The following is a 15,901-nucleotide window of genomic DNA, read 5'->3' on the forward strand; positions in this document are numbered from 1 at the left end:
TAAAATTGATAGGGCTGGCAAAAGAATTAGATGTGTGGAATATATGAGAGAAGGAATCAATGATCCCCCAGTCTTTTTGACCGAGGAGCTGGATCAATAGCCATCTCATTTTCTGAGGTGTAAAAAAAATTGAAAAAAAAAAGTTTTTATGGTGATGTTAATAAATAGTTTGGTTTTAATGTGTTATAGTTGATGTGACTGTGATACATTCAATGGACAGGCCAAACAGAACTCCAAGAAGTGTGGACTGGAACTGCTACATTAGGAGTTGTCAGCTCAGACATCATTTTCAAAGCCATGAAATTGGATGAGTTCTCTCAACAAGAGTGGGCTGAGAGAATACATGACCAAATACCAAGCCCCGAGAAATACACAGACATCAGGAGGATTGAATAATGAAAGAGAGTGGGGAGGACTATCCAATGAAATAAGAAGAAATTAGGAAAGAGGTCAAGGCAGGAGAGAATTTTAAGAAGGGGATTTGAAAATATTTGAAATATATTTGAACGTGAATAATTTGAATATATCTGAAAGATTAAATAAGAAGAGAATGGAAACATATCTAATGGATTTGGTACGTAAGAGATGTTGAAAAAAGCAATTTCAGTGAATAGATAGAGTGGAAACCAGATCAGAACAGGTTAAAATGACTAGGAGGTGATATAATCAAAACAATTATATAGACAACACTTTCTGGAAGTCTAGCAGTGAATGCAAAAATGAGAATTGAACAGCAGCTAAGACACAGTTGGTGGTTAAGGAATATTTTCATTCATTTATTTTAAGATGGGAGATGTCAGAGCATGTTCGCGGTGATGGAAATAATCTAGAGGAGGGGTGAAAGAGGTAAAAATTTAGGAATGAAAAATATATCAAGCCCTTGCTACAAAGACAAAAAGGTGTTCAAAGCACTTATGGAGGAGGGTCTGGCTTCACAGAAGAGAAATGATACCACTATTAAAAACTAAAACAATATATAACCCCTTGCAGTAGAAAATGGTGCACAACAATTACCACTATCTATTTAGAGAAAGAGAGAAATTAAAGGATGGGGAAGCTAAGACTGGACATATGGATCCCCTGATTGGAAATTCACTAAGTTCTTGTTAAAAACACAAAACTATTCCATCTACTGTCCTAAAGGAATCTTCTCCTTCATTAGAGTACTTACTGAGTTATCTTCTGGCCAATGCTATAGTGCACTTGGGTGGCATTAAGGGTACCCACAAGCCTATCGTTTTTCTTGCACTCTCCTCACCTTATGTATGACCCATACCCTTCCTATTGCTGATATAATGGCCAAACACAGTGGGAGAGGACAAGGGACAGGGACAATTATTCTTCCTCTCTCCACAACCTCCACTCCCAATGTACTCCGTTTCATGTTTTCTCCTAATCTTCTTGTATTAGTAACAATGAGATGTCTTTTTTCACACTGTCGTTTTCATTATTTGTCAATAAGATGTCAGCGACTCTCTCCGTATTCACAGTCTGTACTCACACGGCTTCTTTTCCTTTTCTACACATTCATCTATTCTCACAATTTTACTTACTGCATGCTGACGATTCACCAATGTCTTACCTCTAACCCAATCTCCTTCTTAAGCTCCAAACACACATACCCACTCAGCTGTCTACTGGACATCTCCAGCTGGGGCCTCAAGGACACCACACACTTGAAAATCCTACAACTAAACTCATCAACTCCCCAACCCATTCTCAGATCAACTCATTTTCCAACATTTCATCGGTTTTCTAGGACAGAAGGCTGGTTTACTCTGGACTCCTCTTTGTGTCCTTAATCCAACCAATTATTACATCCTGTCAACTTTATTTCCTTCAAGTTCCTATCCACTAATTTTCTTCACCCTCAGGATTACTCATAGTTCAGATCACCACCAGAACAGCTCCTTAAATTCTCTCCATGACTTCAATATGGCTGCTCTTGAACTATATGGTATTCCTTCCACACTGCAGCCAAAATAATATATTCTGCTTAAAATAGTTTAATGTCCCGCCCTCCCGCAAATTACCATGATGATAAAACACTCAACTTGTAATGTGGCTTACAAGGACCTTCATGGCCTACCTCCTGCTTATCTCTTGAATTTCACATCTTACTTGCTATGCTTTCTCACTTTTGTGCTTGTGAGCATGTGCTCTTTCTGTCTAGGAGGCTGTCACTCACCTCCTACTTACCCTCCCTCTAACCACACCTTCACTTAAGATAACTCCTCTGGGTCTCAGTTTACTTGCTACCTCTTCCAGGAAGTCCTTTCTCTGGTGTCTTAACCTCTCTCACCCATTCATCAGTGCACAGAGCTAGTTTGAGGAGTACACCAGCTGGGAAGGTTTCCAAGAGGACAAACCTATATTTAGAACTGAAAATAATCTCACCAGGAAGCTAAGTGAAATGGAGCAAGTATATTTTACAAAAATGGCATTTCCTCCACTTTCTCTTATTGAAAGCACCATATACAATGGTAACACCTGGAAAGTTCAACTCTGTTCCAGGGAGGATGGGCTCACTGCAGCCTTTTGTTTTGCCAATTGGAGAGTGCAGTTTGGGGCCAGGAGATAAACTATCCAGGATAACACAGGAGGGCTGAGAACCTCTACTAACTGTCTTCCTTCTCTAACTTTTCAACATGTACTCAGTCTCTTCGAAGAAGAACTAAACAGACAAATTAGGTCTAAATGCAGCTCTTCTCCTATCCTCCCCTCTGCTTACAACTAACAGGGCAATTGCTCTTCCTTATGATTTCCCATTTACCTCTTTGTCTTCACTACTGGGCCGTGAAGTCAAGGACTGAGCACTGAATGTAGTCCTTCCATGGATCTCTCTACCTATCTACCTACCCACTTACTCACTTATCAGATGAAAACATTGCAATTCAGAAAGATTAGGTGAGATACCTCAAATCATACAGCATCAAGACTGGTATGGAAACCAGTTTGGCTTCAGTGTTCATGGGAATACTCAGTAACTATGCTGCCCCCCTGAATAGCTTCTACCCACTCAAAATTGAAAAAAAATGAAATGAAAATGGACCACAGCACAATAAAATGCCATGTATTTCTTACCTCTTCAGTTCTACCACTGCCTCCTACCTGATCATTAAAACCTTCATCCCCAGTGCATTTCATGAAAATACTAAAGGGCAATGTACACGTGCTGAGGACACTGGGAGATTTTACTGGTGGTATTTACGGATGTGTTAATAAGAAACCGATGTGGAATGGACAGAGCTAGACTTTGGTTCTGAATCCAGGCGAATATCTGTTAATCCAGTGAATCAATGGGAAACAAAAGGTGGCATATGAAGTCGAGTTCTGAAACACTCACTTCTCTTGGCGATCTTGAGCCCCCTTCTCGAAATGTTGGTTTACATCTGAAATTAATCTGTCATTTAAAAAGAAAAGTGCATTATATTAGGGATAAGCATCAGACTAGACTGACTTACTTGAACAAATCAACAATGATACACATAGTAAGACTACAAAACAAAAGCCCCACGGTTTAACACTTGAAATCATCACCCCAGATAATCTATAGGGGTCCCAAGTGATCCTATATCTCCAGTCCACATCTCTTCATTCTCATTGATGAAAGCAACAGATCTTTAAACAATAGTGCTCTTACACTGTAAACTTGAGGAAAAGAGATAGAGTAAGAAAAAAACATACAAGGCAGCTGAAATCACGCAGCTATGCTGCAGATTTTAAAAGTAGGGCAACATAAACTTGAGAAATTTTTACTATGATGATTATGATTTCACATGCACAAATTTTCTTTAAGTCTGCAGTCCTGCCTTTCTTTTAGGTGGGCAGGCCTCCTGGAAACATGGACATCTTCTTTAGCTACTTGATAAAGTGAAGGGAATACAGAAATGAAGGAGGAGATAAGTAAATGGGGTTGGAACAGCAACAAACAACAACAACAACGACAAAAAAAACCCAACAAACTATAGATAGATAAAGAGACAGAGAGAAAAAAAATGTTAGTACTCGTCCCCACAAAATACCAGTTGGCAACAACTGGTAATATGTTTGTGAAATAATGCATGTCTCAGGGGATTACAATATTTCAACACATTTACACATGGCAGTTCAAGAACATAGATAACCCAGAGACCCACACATGGCAATAAAGGAGAGGCACGAAAGAGGACAGCGTTTGGCTCATGACTAGAGCCTTCCCGTTCCCACAAACGACCGCTAAATGGACTCTACAGAATCTACTTCTTCTGGAGGCAGCACACCATGGGGATGTCACCTCCGGCCACCCACACATTCATGCTGTGCAAGCAGAACACCACCCCAAGAAAGGAAGGAGAGCTGGCTTCTGGCCTGGTTGTCTTCCTTGCAGCCACTTTAGGAAAAAGAAACTCACAAACATCAGGCGAATCTAAATGATCATTTTAAAGAGCTTATGGATTTTTTTCTTAAAAAAAAATCTTGTGAAATATCCAATGGGTGAGTAACGATGTCTGTCATTGTAAAGAAAATTAGTGCGTACTAGTCTTTTCTCTCTAACCTTACCATTCCTCCTCCCAAGAGGCAACATAGAATGATACCAAGTTTTCCTTTGGGAGGCAATCGAACAAATTAACCTTAAGCACTGCTTTTCTATTACTAATCCAGTAATAATGTTGGTCTTCCAGTTTTTTTAAAGGGCACTCTCTTGAAAAAGGTGGAAATAAGAAAGGACACCTGGTCTTTGAAGTCCAAATATTTGCAGTGTAGCCAACACTACAGCAGGTGGCGGTGTCTCACCTTTTCTAGCTGTTCAATGCAGGCGGTGTGGACGACGATTTTACAGACCGCACACTTCCTCCTGAGGGCCGATTTCTACAACATTCAATTCAAAATACAAGAAGAAATATTAACAGTCTGTTCTGAAGAGTTCCCTGGTAGTAAAGAGAGTATACATAAACAAAGCAAACGTAAGCAAATTTAAAACGTCATCTTAAGCATTCGATAATAGGGCAAACTTCAACAGTCCTTCTTGACCTACCTACTACCTCCATATCTCCATGACTCAGGGCATCCTAGATTTCCTCTCCAGAATATAATAAAGATAATAGCTGCTATATAGAACTAGTAGAACATATAATATGAACGAGGCTCTTTATTCTGTCATTTCTAAGTTTTATAACCTAACAACCGCAGGCATTAGTATCCTCTGGTTTTTGTTTTTTTACATTTTTACATTTTTACTCTAGTAGTTAAGCAGCAGGACCAACATCCAGAATGAGGTCTAAGTTCAAAACAGGCACTCTTTCCCAACTGCCAAGAGTTGACATTTCAAGAGGCCAATAGCTTCAGGCTTCTATCCCAGCCACAAATCTACACTAAGCTACTTGGGTCTTCACCCACATCTTGGGGAAACTAAGAGGAAAACCTAACTCTCACGCCTGATAATAACAATAAGTAGTAACAATACCAGCAGTGGCAGCTAACATGAATGTAGTACTCATTATGAGTCAGGCACTCTTAGAAGCACTTTACAAATTGTAACTCATTCAATCTCCACAACCCTAAGAAATAGGTAGCAGTTTTACACCCATTTTACAGATGACAAAGCTGTGGCGCGGTAAGTGATGTGCCCAAGGTCTCGTAATTAGGACACAGCACAGCCGGGGAGTCTAGCTCTGAGCTCACAAGATTGTGAGCATCACACAATTTGGCCTCTCTGACAGGCACTGCCAGTTTCAACGACCAATAAATATACTTTCTGAGGTGTATCTTTTCTCTAACAATACAAAACGAGCAGCAGGGTCAAAGAGGAACAGGTGGAATCTTAACACTGCCAGCTCCACGGAAATCCTAGCTGGGAATGCTCAGGCCTCCCTGCAAAGCACAGGCTAGAAGGTAGGTCTGCAGGAATAACTGTGGGCTTTGAGCACTGAAAGCAGCTTATTATAACAAAGCTAATCTGTAAAATAGTGAATCAAAGCATTCGAGCGTGAAAGGCCTTGCCTTTCTTGGGAAAGGTGCTAGTATAGATTGTTGGCAAACTGCCCTCTTCTGATGTGTGGCTTCCCTTGCTGAGATAATCACTTTTGAGCCAAAACTTGAAGTATTACGATTACCAAAGAAGACTAGAAGGGACTGCAATCCGCCCCCCCACCCCCTCCCCGAAAGGGACAGTTATCAGGAATGCAACTCGAGCCTCCTGCCTCCTGGATGCTTCCACTCGCTCCACGCGGGGTATGCACGGTGGTGTCTGACTCCCACAAAGTGCCTAGAACCGTGCGGGACTGGGGCAACCCAACCTGCGGTCTCACCCTGCCGGGAACGGGTTAGGGACCCTGCCTGCAGACGGCTCTCCTCTGCCTGGGGAGAGAACACGTTCTGGAACATGAAGTAAGTTGGACAATCCACTGAATTTTCAAAGAGCAAAAGATAAGGGAGATCCAGGCATCTAGTTACACTACTGCAAAGTGTCTCCGCTCTACTACTAAAAAGAGAGGAGGGAGAGGGGGGAGGGGGGTGAGGAAGTAACAGTAGCGGAAGTAGCAGCAGCACTCAAGGCAACAATAAGAAAATTCTAGTTTGCAAATTTTCACGAGCAGATTTCCCGCAAGCAAATTTGTGCTGCTCTCCTGTTTCCTTCAGATCTCCTGGTTCAGATCACTGATGCAGCACCACCTGCAGAAAGTGCATGGGGCACCTGAGTCCTGCCGCTCCTCAGGATTGCAGTGATGCTAAGGAAACTGGAGTGAATTCCAGGCTACACACTATCCACCAACCCCGTGGGAGATCACGCTGCAGACAAACACAGCAATTCCACTCATTGTAGGTGATCACTGATGGGTATGATTGAAGGATGCCTGAAAAGCCTCCTTCCTTACCAATAACCCCTGCTCCGATCTGGCTTTGCGCCTGTAGGGCTCCAGGGACTCTAAGAGGCTCCTCAGAGGTCACTGAGGATTGTAGCAAGAGCACCAAGCAGGCGGAGGGGCCCGTGCATACTCTGTGAAACCAGAATACCTCTTCCTTTCCTTGTTTTCCATATCAGGATTCTAAATCATAATCTCTTTTGAAAAAGGGATGTGGGCTAATAGTAAGAGTTTGACAACCACAAGGTTAAGACATGTCCTCTCTCAGCTTTCTGGGATAACATGTAAATATACCAACATCATTCATATGAACAATTCAGTATGGCATGTTCTCCAGATGATAACGTATGAAGTCAAGTGCTTCAGTTATAAAGCCAACTTTATTTAAATGATATTGAATTTTAAAAGACCATCAGAAAATATATACTCTCATGCCTTTAGAGCCAGAATATACAGACCATAATCTGAATTTTTCTTCATAAACACTACAACACGATGCATTTTTTTAAATTACTTATTTTTTTTAATTTATATTCAAGTTAGTTAGCATATATATAGTGCAATAATAATGTTCTCTGTGTTTTGAGTCTCTTATGTTTTGTCCCCCTCCTTGTTTTTATAGCATTTTTGCTTTCCTTCCCTTATGTTCATCTGTTTTGTATCTTAAATTCCACATGAGTGAAGTCATATGACATTTGTCTTTCTCTGACTAATTTCGCTTAGCGTTAACACCCTCTAGTTCCATCCATGTTGTTGCAAACGGCAAGATTTTGTTCTTTTTCGTTGCCGAGTAATACTCCACTGTATATATAAACCATATCTTCTTTATCCATCCATCTGTCAATGGACATTTGGGCTCTTTCCATACTTTGGCTATTGTTGATAGTGCTGCTATAAACATGGGGGTGCATGTGTCCCTTCGAAACAGCACACTTGTATCCCTTGGATAAATGCCTAGTAGTGCAATTGCTGGGTCGTAGGGTAGTTCTATTTTTAGTTTTTTGAGGAACCTCCATACGGTCTTCCAGAGTGGCTGCACCAGCTTGCATTCCCACCAACAGCGCAAAAGAGATCCTCTCTCTCTGCATCCTCACCAACATCTGTTGTTCCTTGAATCAACATGATGCATTTTACTACAAAAAACGGTTATTTTTCTAACAAACTAGAGATCCCTTCAGGTGTCACTGTGCTTATCTTTTGTTGTCCTTAATTTCTTAAATGACAGTTTCTAAATAGTTTATAATCTGAGGAATCAGGTAATTAAGGTTTATAATCATATGTAAAATTAAGTAAATTCTGGGTGAAGGCCTAAGGTCTTTTCCCATAGTAATAAAATATACATGGATTTTAGTCCCTCAACTAATAAAAATTGTTTCAGTGAATCAGATTTTAACTGCTGACTTCTTGGTTTATGTGTTTCAATTGGTCAAAGTTATTCAAAGTAGGTGGATAATAAGCTTCTGGGCAGAAATTGCTCAGAAAAGAAATAATTTTTGTGCTTGGTTATGTTAGTTTTTATTTGAGGATGTAAACTAAATACAAAGTCAAAATGTCAGAATCTAGACTGTATTTACTTTTCCTTTAAAAAAAAAAAAAAAGCCCAAAATCTCTTAATCAGTTATTTAAACCAATGTTTCATTCACTATGAAAAGTGGTAAGTAAAAAAAAAAAAAAAGTTGGGGCGCCTGGGTGGCTCAGTCGGTTAAGCGCCCGACTTTGGCTCAGGTCATGATCTCGCAGTCCGTGAGTTCCAGCCCCACGTCGAGCTCTGTGCTGACAGCTCAGAGCCTGGAGCCTGTTTCAGATTCTGTCTCCCTCTCTCTCTGACCTTCCCCCATTCATGCTCTGTCTCTCTCTGTCTCAAAAATGAATAAACGTTAAAAAAAAATTTTAAAAAAAAAAGTCATTAAGGGGCACCTAGGGGGCTTGGCTGGCTGAGTATCTGACTCTTAATTTTCACTCAGGCCATGATGTCACAGATGGTGCGATCGAGCCCCCTTTCGGACTCTGTGCTGCCACGGTGGAGCCTGCTTGGGATTCTCTCTCTCTCCCTCTGTCTTTTCCCCTGCCTCACTCTTGCACATGCATGCATGCTCTCTCCCTCTCTCTCTCTTTCTGGTCTCAAAATAAATAAACTTTTAAAAAGTCATTAAGTCATTCCACACGTTTGCAAATTGAAATTTAAAAATTTTAAAACTTCACTCTCTTCAATGAATTTAAAGGCCAATGTTTTAAATATCACGTAGAGTTACTTCAATGTTAGCATCCAAAGGAAATCCATTAGGTTGTAAATTGTGTGTGTGTGTGTGTGTGTGTGTGTGTGTGTGTGTGTATGTACACGCACATAACATCTATGAAAATTAAGACAATAGAGGATATAATGCAGATGGTATCTTATCACATCATGACCAACATCTTTCAAATAACACTAACACAAAGATAGGCTGTACTTCCCGACAGTGGACACAATCCAACTAGCAGACTAATAGTGACTGTAAAACAACACTCTAACTTCTGACTTGGCCCTCCATGTTTCCCCATGCTGCAAGCACTCTGGCATTCAAAGCAGTGACAGCCCTTTCCCCAACTTCAGCTCCTATCAAGCACAGAAGTGACGTTATCTCAGCCTGAGACCACGGGAGCTGGGCCTGGGACAGAAGGATCCGAGGCAAGCAGTGGTGGAGGAGTTCAAGATCTAACACCATCCCACCCACCTACCACCTTTGGTCCTAAGTCCCTGATTCATATGCACCACCAAGAAAGCTATAGTTTCTTCCTCTGAGCCAGAGATGTGATTTTCTCTAAGTAGCAATGAATATCTGGTGATAGTGAACGAGGTTTGATAGAAAGAAAAGAGAGATGAGGGAGGAGGGAAGGGGAGGGAAGGGAAAGGAGACCCAGCTGTACAGGCCTCTGGTTTGTAAAAGGGCTGGGGCTTCTTAGTGCCCAAGGCAATTGAATTATTACCCCTAACAGCCTGAACTTTGACCCCAAGAAGCATGTACAAGGCCGGCTGTGCCCCTTCCCAACAAGACATACACCAAACCTGTTTGTCCCTGAAGATGGACCAAATTTACCTGCCGGCTGACCTTATCTCTCCTGCTGTGTTCTTAAGGATACACCCCCTGCTGTCACCCCCATGCAAACCCACAGGTCCGGACCAGATCAGGAGCGGAGAAGTGGGAGGAAATACCCAAGAGTCCTCAAAGCTGGCATGGCAGCCCTGTCTTGGTCTCCCTGTTTCAGGAGAGCTTAGAGACCAGAACCGCTGAGGGCCAAAGTTCGGGCTCGGAGCACCTCTCTCCAGACAGGGTTCCCAGACAGACCCAACGCAAGGAATCACTGCTCTCTGGAGCTCCACCTCTAACAATGAGGCCACAGTGATGAAAGGATGAATGGACAGCGAAGGGTTCCTCCAGGCAGAGACCCAATCATGCTGGGAGCAGGGAAAGGGGCAGAGAAGGCACTCTGGGGAAAGGACCCGGATGGGGCACAGAGCCAGAAAAAGATGGGGGGCTGGGGCTGGGGGAATGGGCTTAGCATCAGGCTCTGGCCAGCTCTCTTCTTCTCCGTGATTACTTAGCTCCTTTGCTTATCCCAGATCCAAAGAATCATGCCAAAAGGAATAGATACGTGGAAGGGCTGGAGATCAGGAAAAGGGGAAAGAGCAAGTAAGGCAAGAAGAATTATATCCTTCCTTCTTGCTCCCTTTCAGCCACAGAGCTCAGTCTATGGGGCACTTTGGTGGGAGGGGGAAACAGGAGAGGCAACAGGGCTTGGGTAAGGCCATTTCCTCTCCAGGGGTGGGAGAACGGAGTGCTCAGGAGAGAGGAGGGAAGGGGCTCCTCAGCTTCTGGAGCGTCAGGAATTCGGTGTCCTTTCAGTGGGGAATGCCTCTATGGGCACAGGAACAAGAACACTGTCGCTGTATAATCCAAGGTAAATGAAAACAAGATTCTTTGATTTATTTAAAAACCTAATTAGAAGAAATGACAAGCATACTTGGCAGGTTCTGCTTCTCTGGGGAGCCTGGGATGCAATCTGTAAATTGGTATTAGGGAAAAATGAAGAATGACATTATCTGGAAGTTCCATTAATACGATTTCAGAGCCAAGCACAGCCTCCACGGTCACTCACGCTGGCTCCTCTTTTCCTCCAACAGAACACAGGACATTTCGGACAAATCAGGAGGGTGGCTCAGCTGAAGTCCCAGTGCACCCCTATTGTGGTTCCTCATTACATCAAGTAAGTCTAGGACAACAAGATTTCAAAAATCCCGGGCCAAGGAGCAAAAACGCCGGACATCTCGAGGAGCTTGAGGCTCAAAGGTAATCTCAAAGCTGCCGCATAGGATCTACTGCAAAGAGACCTCGCTTTGTGTTAAAGGGGCCAGCCCTCAGCATGAGGACTGTTGGCCCATGTTGGAAGGTCAAGACCTTCATTTGCCAAGGTCCTGTGTGTCTGTGCCCTGTGTCCTCTGGGCAGACAACGTCTTGGTGAGGGCTGAATCCCTCTGAGATAGCTGCTTTTCACCGTTGACACCCTAGATTCTAAATGCCAGATGTACCCCAGAATATCTGAAAGAAAAGGTGCAGGAACAACAGGAGGCTGGGTCGAGGACTCATGTAAATGGGTGCACAAAAATACTCGTGCTACGCTCAAGTACACCTAAACCTGCATATGCTTGTCCTCTGGAGTCACGATGGTCTGAGATGCCCTACACAAATGAGTTTTCCGTGCGGCCGAAACAATGCTAACCCCCGACTTTTCTAAAGGATATGTATGAACGTGTTTAGTCAATAAACAATTTTAACCATGCCTACGAAGGTTAAGACAATGCTACATGCAGTACAGGAAGTAAAGAGGGAGGAGCTTCTATCTTTCCTAGGAAAAGCTGGCAAGCCACTTGAAGAGATAGGAAGGATTCGGAAAAAAAAAGAAAACCAAAAAAAAAAAACAGTCATTAACGGAGAAGGCCACACATAGCTAAATGCTAAATGAGCAGCTCAGACAGCGAAAGTCATCACTTAGAGGAGGATAAGCTCTCAGAGGCTGAGTCAGTAAAAAGGACCTGACAGAAAAGCAAATTCTTGAATTGGGCCTTAAAAGATAAACGTTTCAAAAATCAAGGACACCCCAAAAGAGAGCAAGCCAAAATCTCATTATGTAGCGCACACTGACGTCTCCCAAAGGAACGGAGACTGGCTTGGGCACGTCTGTTGGGGTACAGAGTCACTGGGCTCACAGGTGTCTACTGGCATGAGTTCTTGGGTGCCAGGTCGGAAGCTGGAGTGTGGAGGCTTCTGTGTGTGCCCAGGTGGAGATCAGGTGAGTAGGGCATGCACAGAGGTGAGCAGTGGGGCCGCTGGCTGTGTGAACAGGCCAGAGGAGCTGTGTCATGAGGGACTGTCAGAAAAATGGCAAAGAACTATCCCCAAGAGGCCCTGGTTAAACACTGTAGGAGCCCAGTAGACATTCCAGAAGGAAGGGAGGGAGGAAAGAGGAAGGATTTGCAGTGAAGGGCATTCTCCCTTTCAAGCCCCTGCCCCAGCCCCAGTCTGGAGAACTGGTGGCCTTGGGATTATGAGACAAAATGTCCACCAGGACGCAGGCATTCTCACAGCAGGCAACCCCAAAAGAAAAAATGAGCTACCTTACAGGTGTTTGAGGAACAGGAGACCTCTGCACAGAGAGGGAAAACAGCACAGAGGCTTCGTGGTGATTACAGCTGCACTACTTTTTGGGTCGCAAATGAGACGCCTTCTGGGAGCCTTGGGGACCCTGGATGGGAAGGTTACCGTACAGAAGACTGAGGTCTTAGTGGGTAGAGAACAGAAAGTCTGTGTTACTGCTGCTCACGTTACTCTACCTGTATCTACAGGCTAGTTAAACTGGAATCTGTACTTGGGTAATGGTTATGGGGGTGGGGAGGAAACATGCCAGACAAAATTGGGGCCAGCAAGTAGGCCAGTCTTCCCAAATAGAAGTCCCGGTTAGGTGATGCAGATCAGGCTAGAAGGGTGAGCCAGGAAAAGACTGCTGAAGTTCTTAAATCTAGGCTGAAAAACACGAATTTTAATCTAATGGGCAATGGAATACGGACAGAGTTGTTGAGACTAAAGTGCCCAAAAATCATCACTTAATCTGGTCGCATTAGGTAGCACTACCCGAAAGCAGAAGGAAGGCAAAAGGAAATGAGAGAAGTAATTTATTAACAGGGTCAATCAGTAAATGCCAAGCACCTAGTAGGTGCCAAGCACTGGGGATACAGCAGTGAACAAAATACTAACAAAAACTGTTTTAATCTCATGGAGATTACTGAGTCCTAGTAGAGACAGACAATAAAATGATACATAAATATATATATATATATATATATATATATATATATATATATATATGATATACGATATATATGATACATAAATATATATTTTTTTTCCTAATACCTATATATATGTACGTGTGTATATATATATATATATATATATATATATATATATATATATTATGTTGATGGAAATAAGTGCTAAAGAGAAAAATTAAAGAGAGAATAAGGAATAGGAGAGATACCAAGAGTAGAGGGAATTTGGCCAGGAAAGGTCTCAACAAGCAGATACATTCTGCGAAATGCCAGAAGGAAGTGTACAGGTTTGTCACACAGATATCTGGGGAGGAAAGCATTCTGGGCAAAGGGGTCAACAGCAAGTGCAAAGCCCAGAGGCATGAGGGCCCTGGGGTGTTTAAAAAGTGACAAAGGGGCCAGTGTGGTTGGAGAAAACTAGGTAGAGATGAGGCCAGACAATACCAGAAGGCCAGATCATACGGGATCTTGCAAATCATGGTTAAGACACATGCTTTCTCTGAAAGAGAAGAAATAATCAGAGTCTGCAGCGGTAACTCACGTATTAGGCAATTAGAGCCTGAATGAGAGTGACACCCTAATACGGAAGGCTGAGGCACACGAGTGATCAAGTGATAAAGGAGACCCCTCTCCGGTCACACGCAGACTTCCATTAAGCTTAACACGCTTGTCTTCTACGTGGGCCTTAGGCATCCGAATAGTGTAATTGACAGCCCAGGATGGCTTCACACCCACATGTTGGCCAGCCTGCTGCTTGTGAGTACCGGCTGACTACACATCCTACAATCTCATACTCTGTTACGGTGGAGATGCCTCTAACGTCCTGCAATAAAACTCAATATGCTTTTCGAACAGCATATTTTGTTGTGTTCTAAAGAACACGTTTATGTGAAGCAATGTGTACGTGAAGTGTCCATGTTTCTAGAGACACCGTCCCCCGAGGAAGCTTGGATATGCCTGTAAATCTAGAGGGTAAACAGTAGCCACCTGAGCTAAGGCACAGACGTGTTGATTCCACAGCTTCCCTGGAGACACATAAAGGAGAAAAGTGCCTTCTCAGGACTATTTCTGCACAAATAAAGGTTCTCTATTTCCTCAACTGTTGGTGTCCATTTTTCATTTGAAGAGAAAGCAAGCCCAAATCTTAGAGCAGAAAACTAAAGGGGACAGACTTTGCAAGCCTGAAGAGGAGAACAGAAACATCTTACAAAAACCTCTCCTCCTCCTGTGAAACAGGCAATCGGGGCTCACCGGAGAAACCATTTGGTAAAAACCAAATTGCCAGAACTCGTGTTAATTCAAAGCTCAAGTTGATGGTTGGTTATAAAGAGTGGTACCTCATCATTTTTTGAACATTATCTTAAGACTGGTAAAAACTATGGTCAGAATGGCACAAGATTCATTTTAAATGTGGGAGTAGAGGGGAAGATACTTGGCTGAATCTCAGTAGTTCACACTTACAATAAAATCTGTACCAAGTTCTTCTACGAGTGGCTTGTGTTCGTGATTTCAAGGCATTGTTTTCTAATGAAAAAAAAAGAGTCATAGGTACTGATTGGTTGTAATAGAAAGCTACATGAAAGTCTTAGGTGGAGTCTACATGTTGGAACTCAATTGAGTTTAACTGGTACACACCACTACTATCTTTTATAACCCTGTGTAAAATTCAGGTGTAGTTATTGAGAGATGACACAAATATATGTTGTAGCTGTCACTTATGGAAACCATAATGTGCGGTCTGAGAAATGTGCACACGTCTGATGGAAAGATGCCAATACTGCACAGCTCTGGGAGACCACCGGACTGTGGGATACTGAGTGTGTGCGTCCGGTGACGGGCACGAGACGGCTACGCTGCTTAGGCATTCTTTCTGCCACCTCTTTCATGATCCTGATGCATTAAAAAGGGATTTCAGGGGTGCCTGGGTGGCTCCGTCCGTTGAGCACCAACTCTTGATTTTGGATCAGGTCATGATCTCACAGTTGGTGGGATTGAGCCCTGCATTGGGCTCTGCGCTGTCAGCATGAAGCCTGATTGGGATTCATTCTCCCTCTCTTCTCTCTCTCCCTCTCCCTACCCCTCCCTTGTGTACATGCTCACCCTCTCTCTAAATAAACATTAAAAAAAAGGATTTCAGCCTAATGAACTGGAAGAACTCTTTGAAAATCCTAATTCCATTTCTTACTCTTGGTTGTTATTTTACTTTCTCTGTGCTTTGTTGCCTCAGCTCTTGTTTTTCCTTCTTTTTTTCCCCTTCTGCCTGCTTGTCTTCTCTCTTCTATCTTTCTGTCCCATTCATTTTCTCTATGCTTCTCAGCTTAGATGCAAGAAGGTCCTGCTTATATGACCGCGGCCAGTCAATGGCTTTAACTTTATTGTGTGCTATCTTCCTATCTTTGGTTCTTTCCAGACGATTTTGTGACCTGTTGAATTTTTATACTCTTTTCAAGTGATCTCAGGTCAAAGTTTCCATGTATCTTATAGATTACCCGAAGTGTTAACTATATGTGCAAAAAAATGTACATAAATAGGATTATAAGTACACAGACACTAATAAGTATTCATGCAACTAGAGGCCTACATAGCCAAAGAGATGTACATTTATGAATTTCAAGAAGACAGATATAAAAATGGGCTGGATATACTACGAAAGTCATAATGAAGACAAATTAACAGGAAACGGTGTACCTAT

At 42.7% G+C, this 15,901-nt stretch overlaps 1 protein-coding gene across 8 annotated transcripts in view; it reads right to left on the reverse strand.

Moving 5' to 3' along the window:
• The window catches only part of DGKI (diacylglycerol kinase iota), a 447,606-nt gene that overhangs the window by 255,720 nt on the left and 175,985 nt on the right, over positions 1 to 15,901 (reverse strand). For all 8 annotated transcript variants that reach the window (XM_078438897.1, XM_078438893.1, XM_078438899.1 and 5 more), the window contains exons 4-5: positions 4,777 to 4,851; positions 3,347 to 3,403 (exon numbers count right to left, since the gene is read on the reverse strand). In XM_078438897.1, coding sequence (XP_078295023.1) covers positions 3,347 to 3,403; positions 4,777 to 4,851 — 132 coding nt within the window. The remainder of the gene's footprint in view (positions 1 to 3,346; positions 3,404 to 4,776; positions 4,852 to 15,901) is intronic.

This window comes from Panthera onca, chromosome A2, assembly GCF_046562875.1.
Source record: "Panthera onca isolate mPanOnc1 chromosome A2, mPanOnc1 haplotype 2, whole genome shotgun sequence".
Taxonomy (NCBI): Eukaryota; Metazoa; Chordata; class Mammalia; order Carnivora; family Felidae; genus Panthera; species Panthera onca.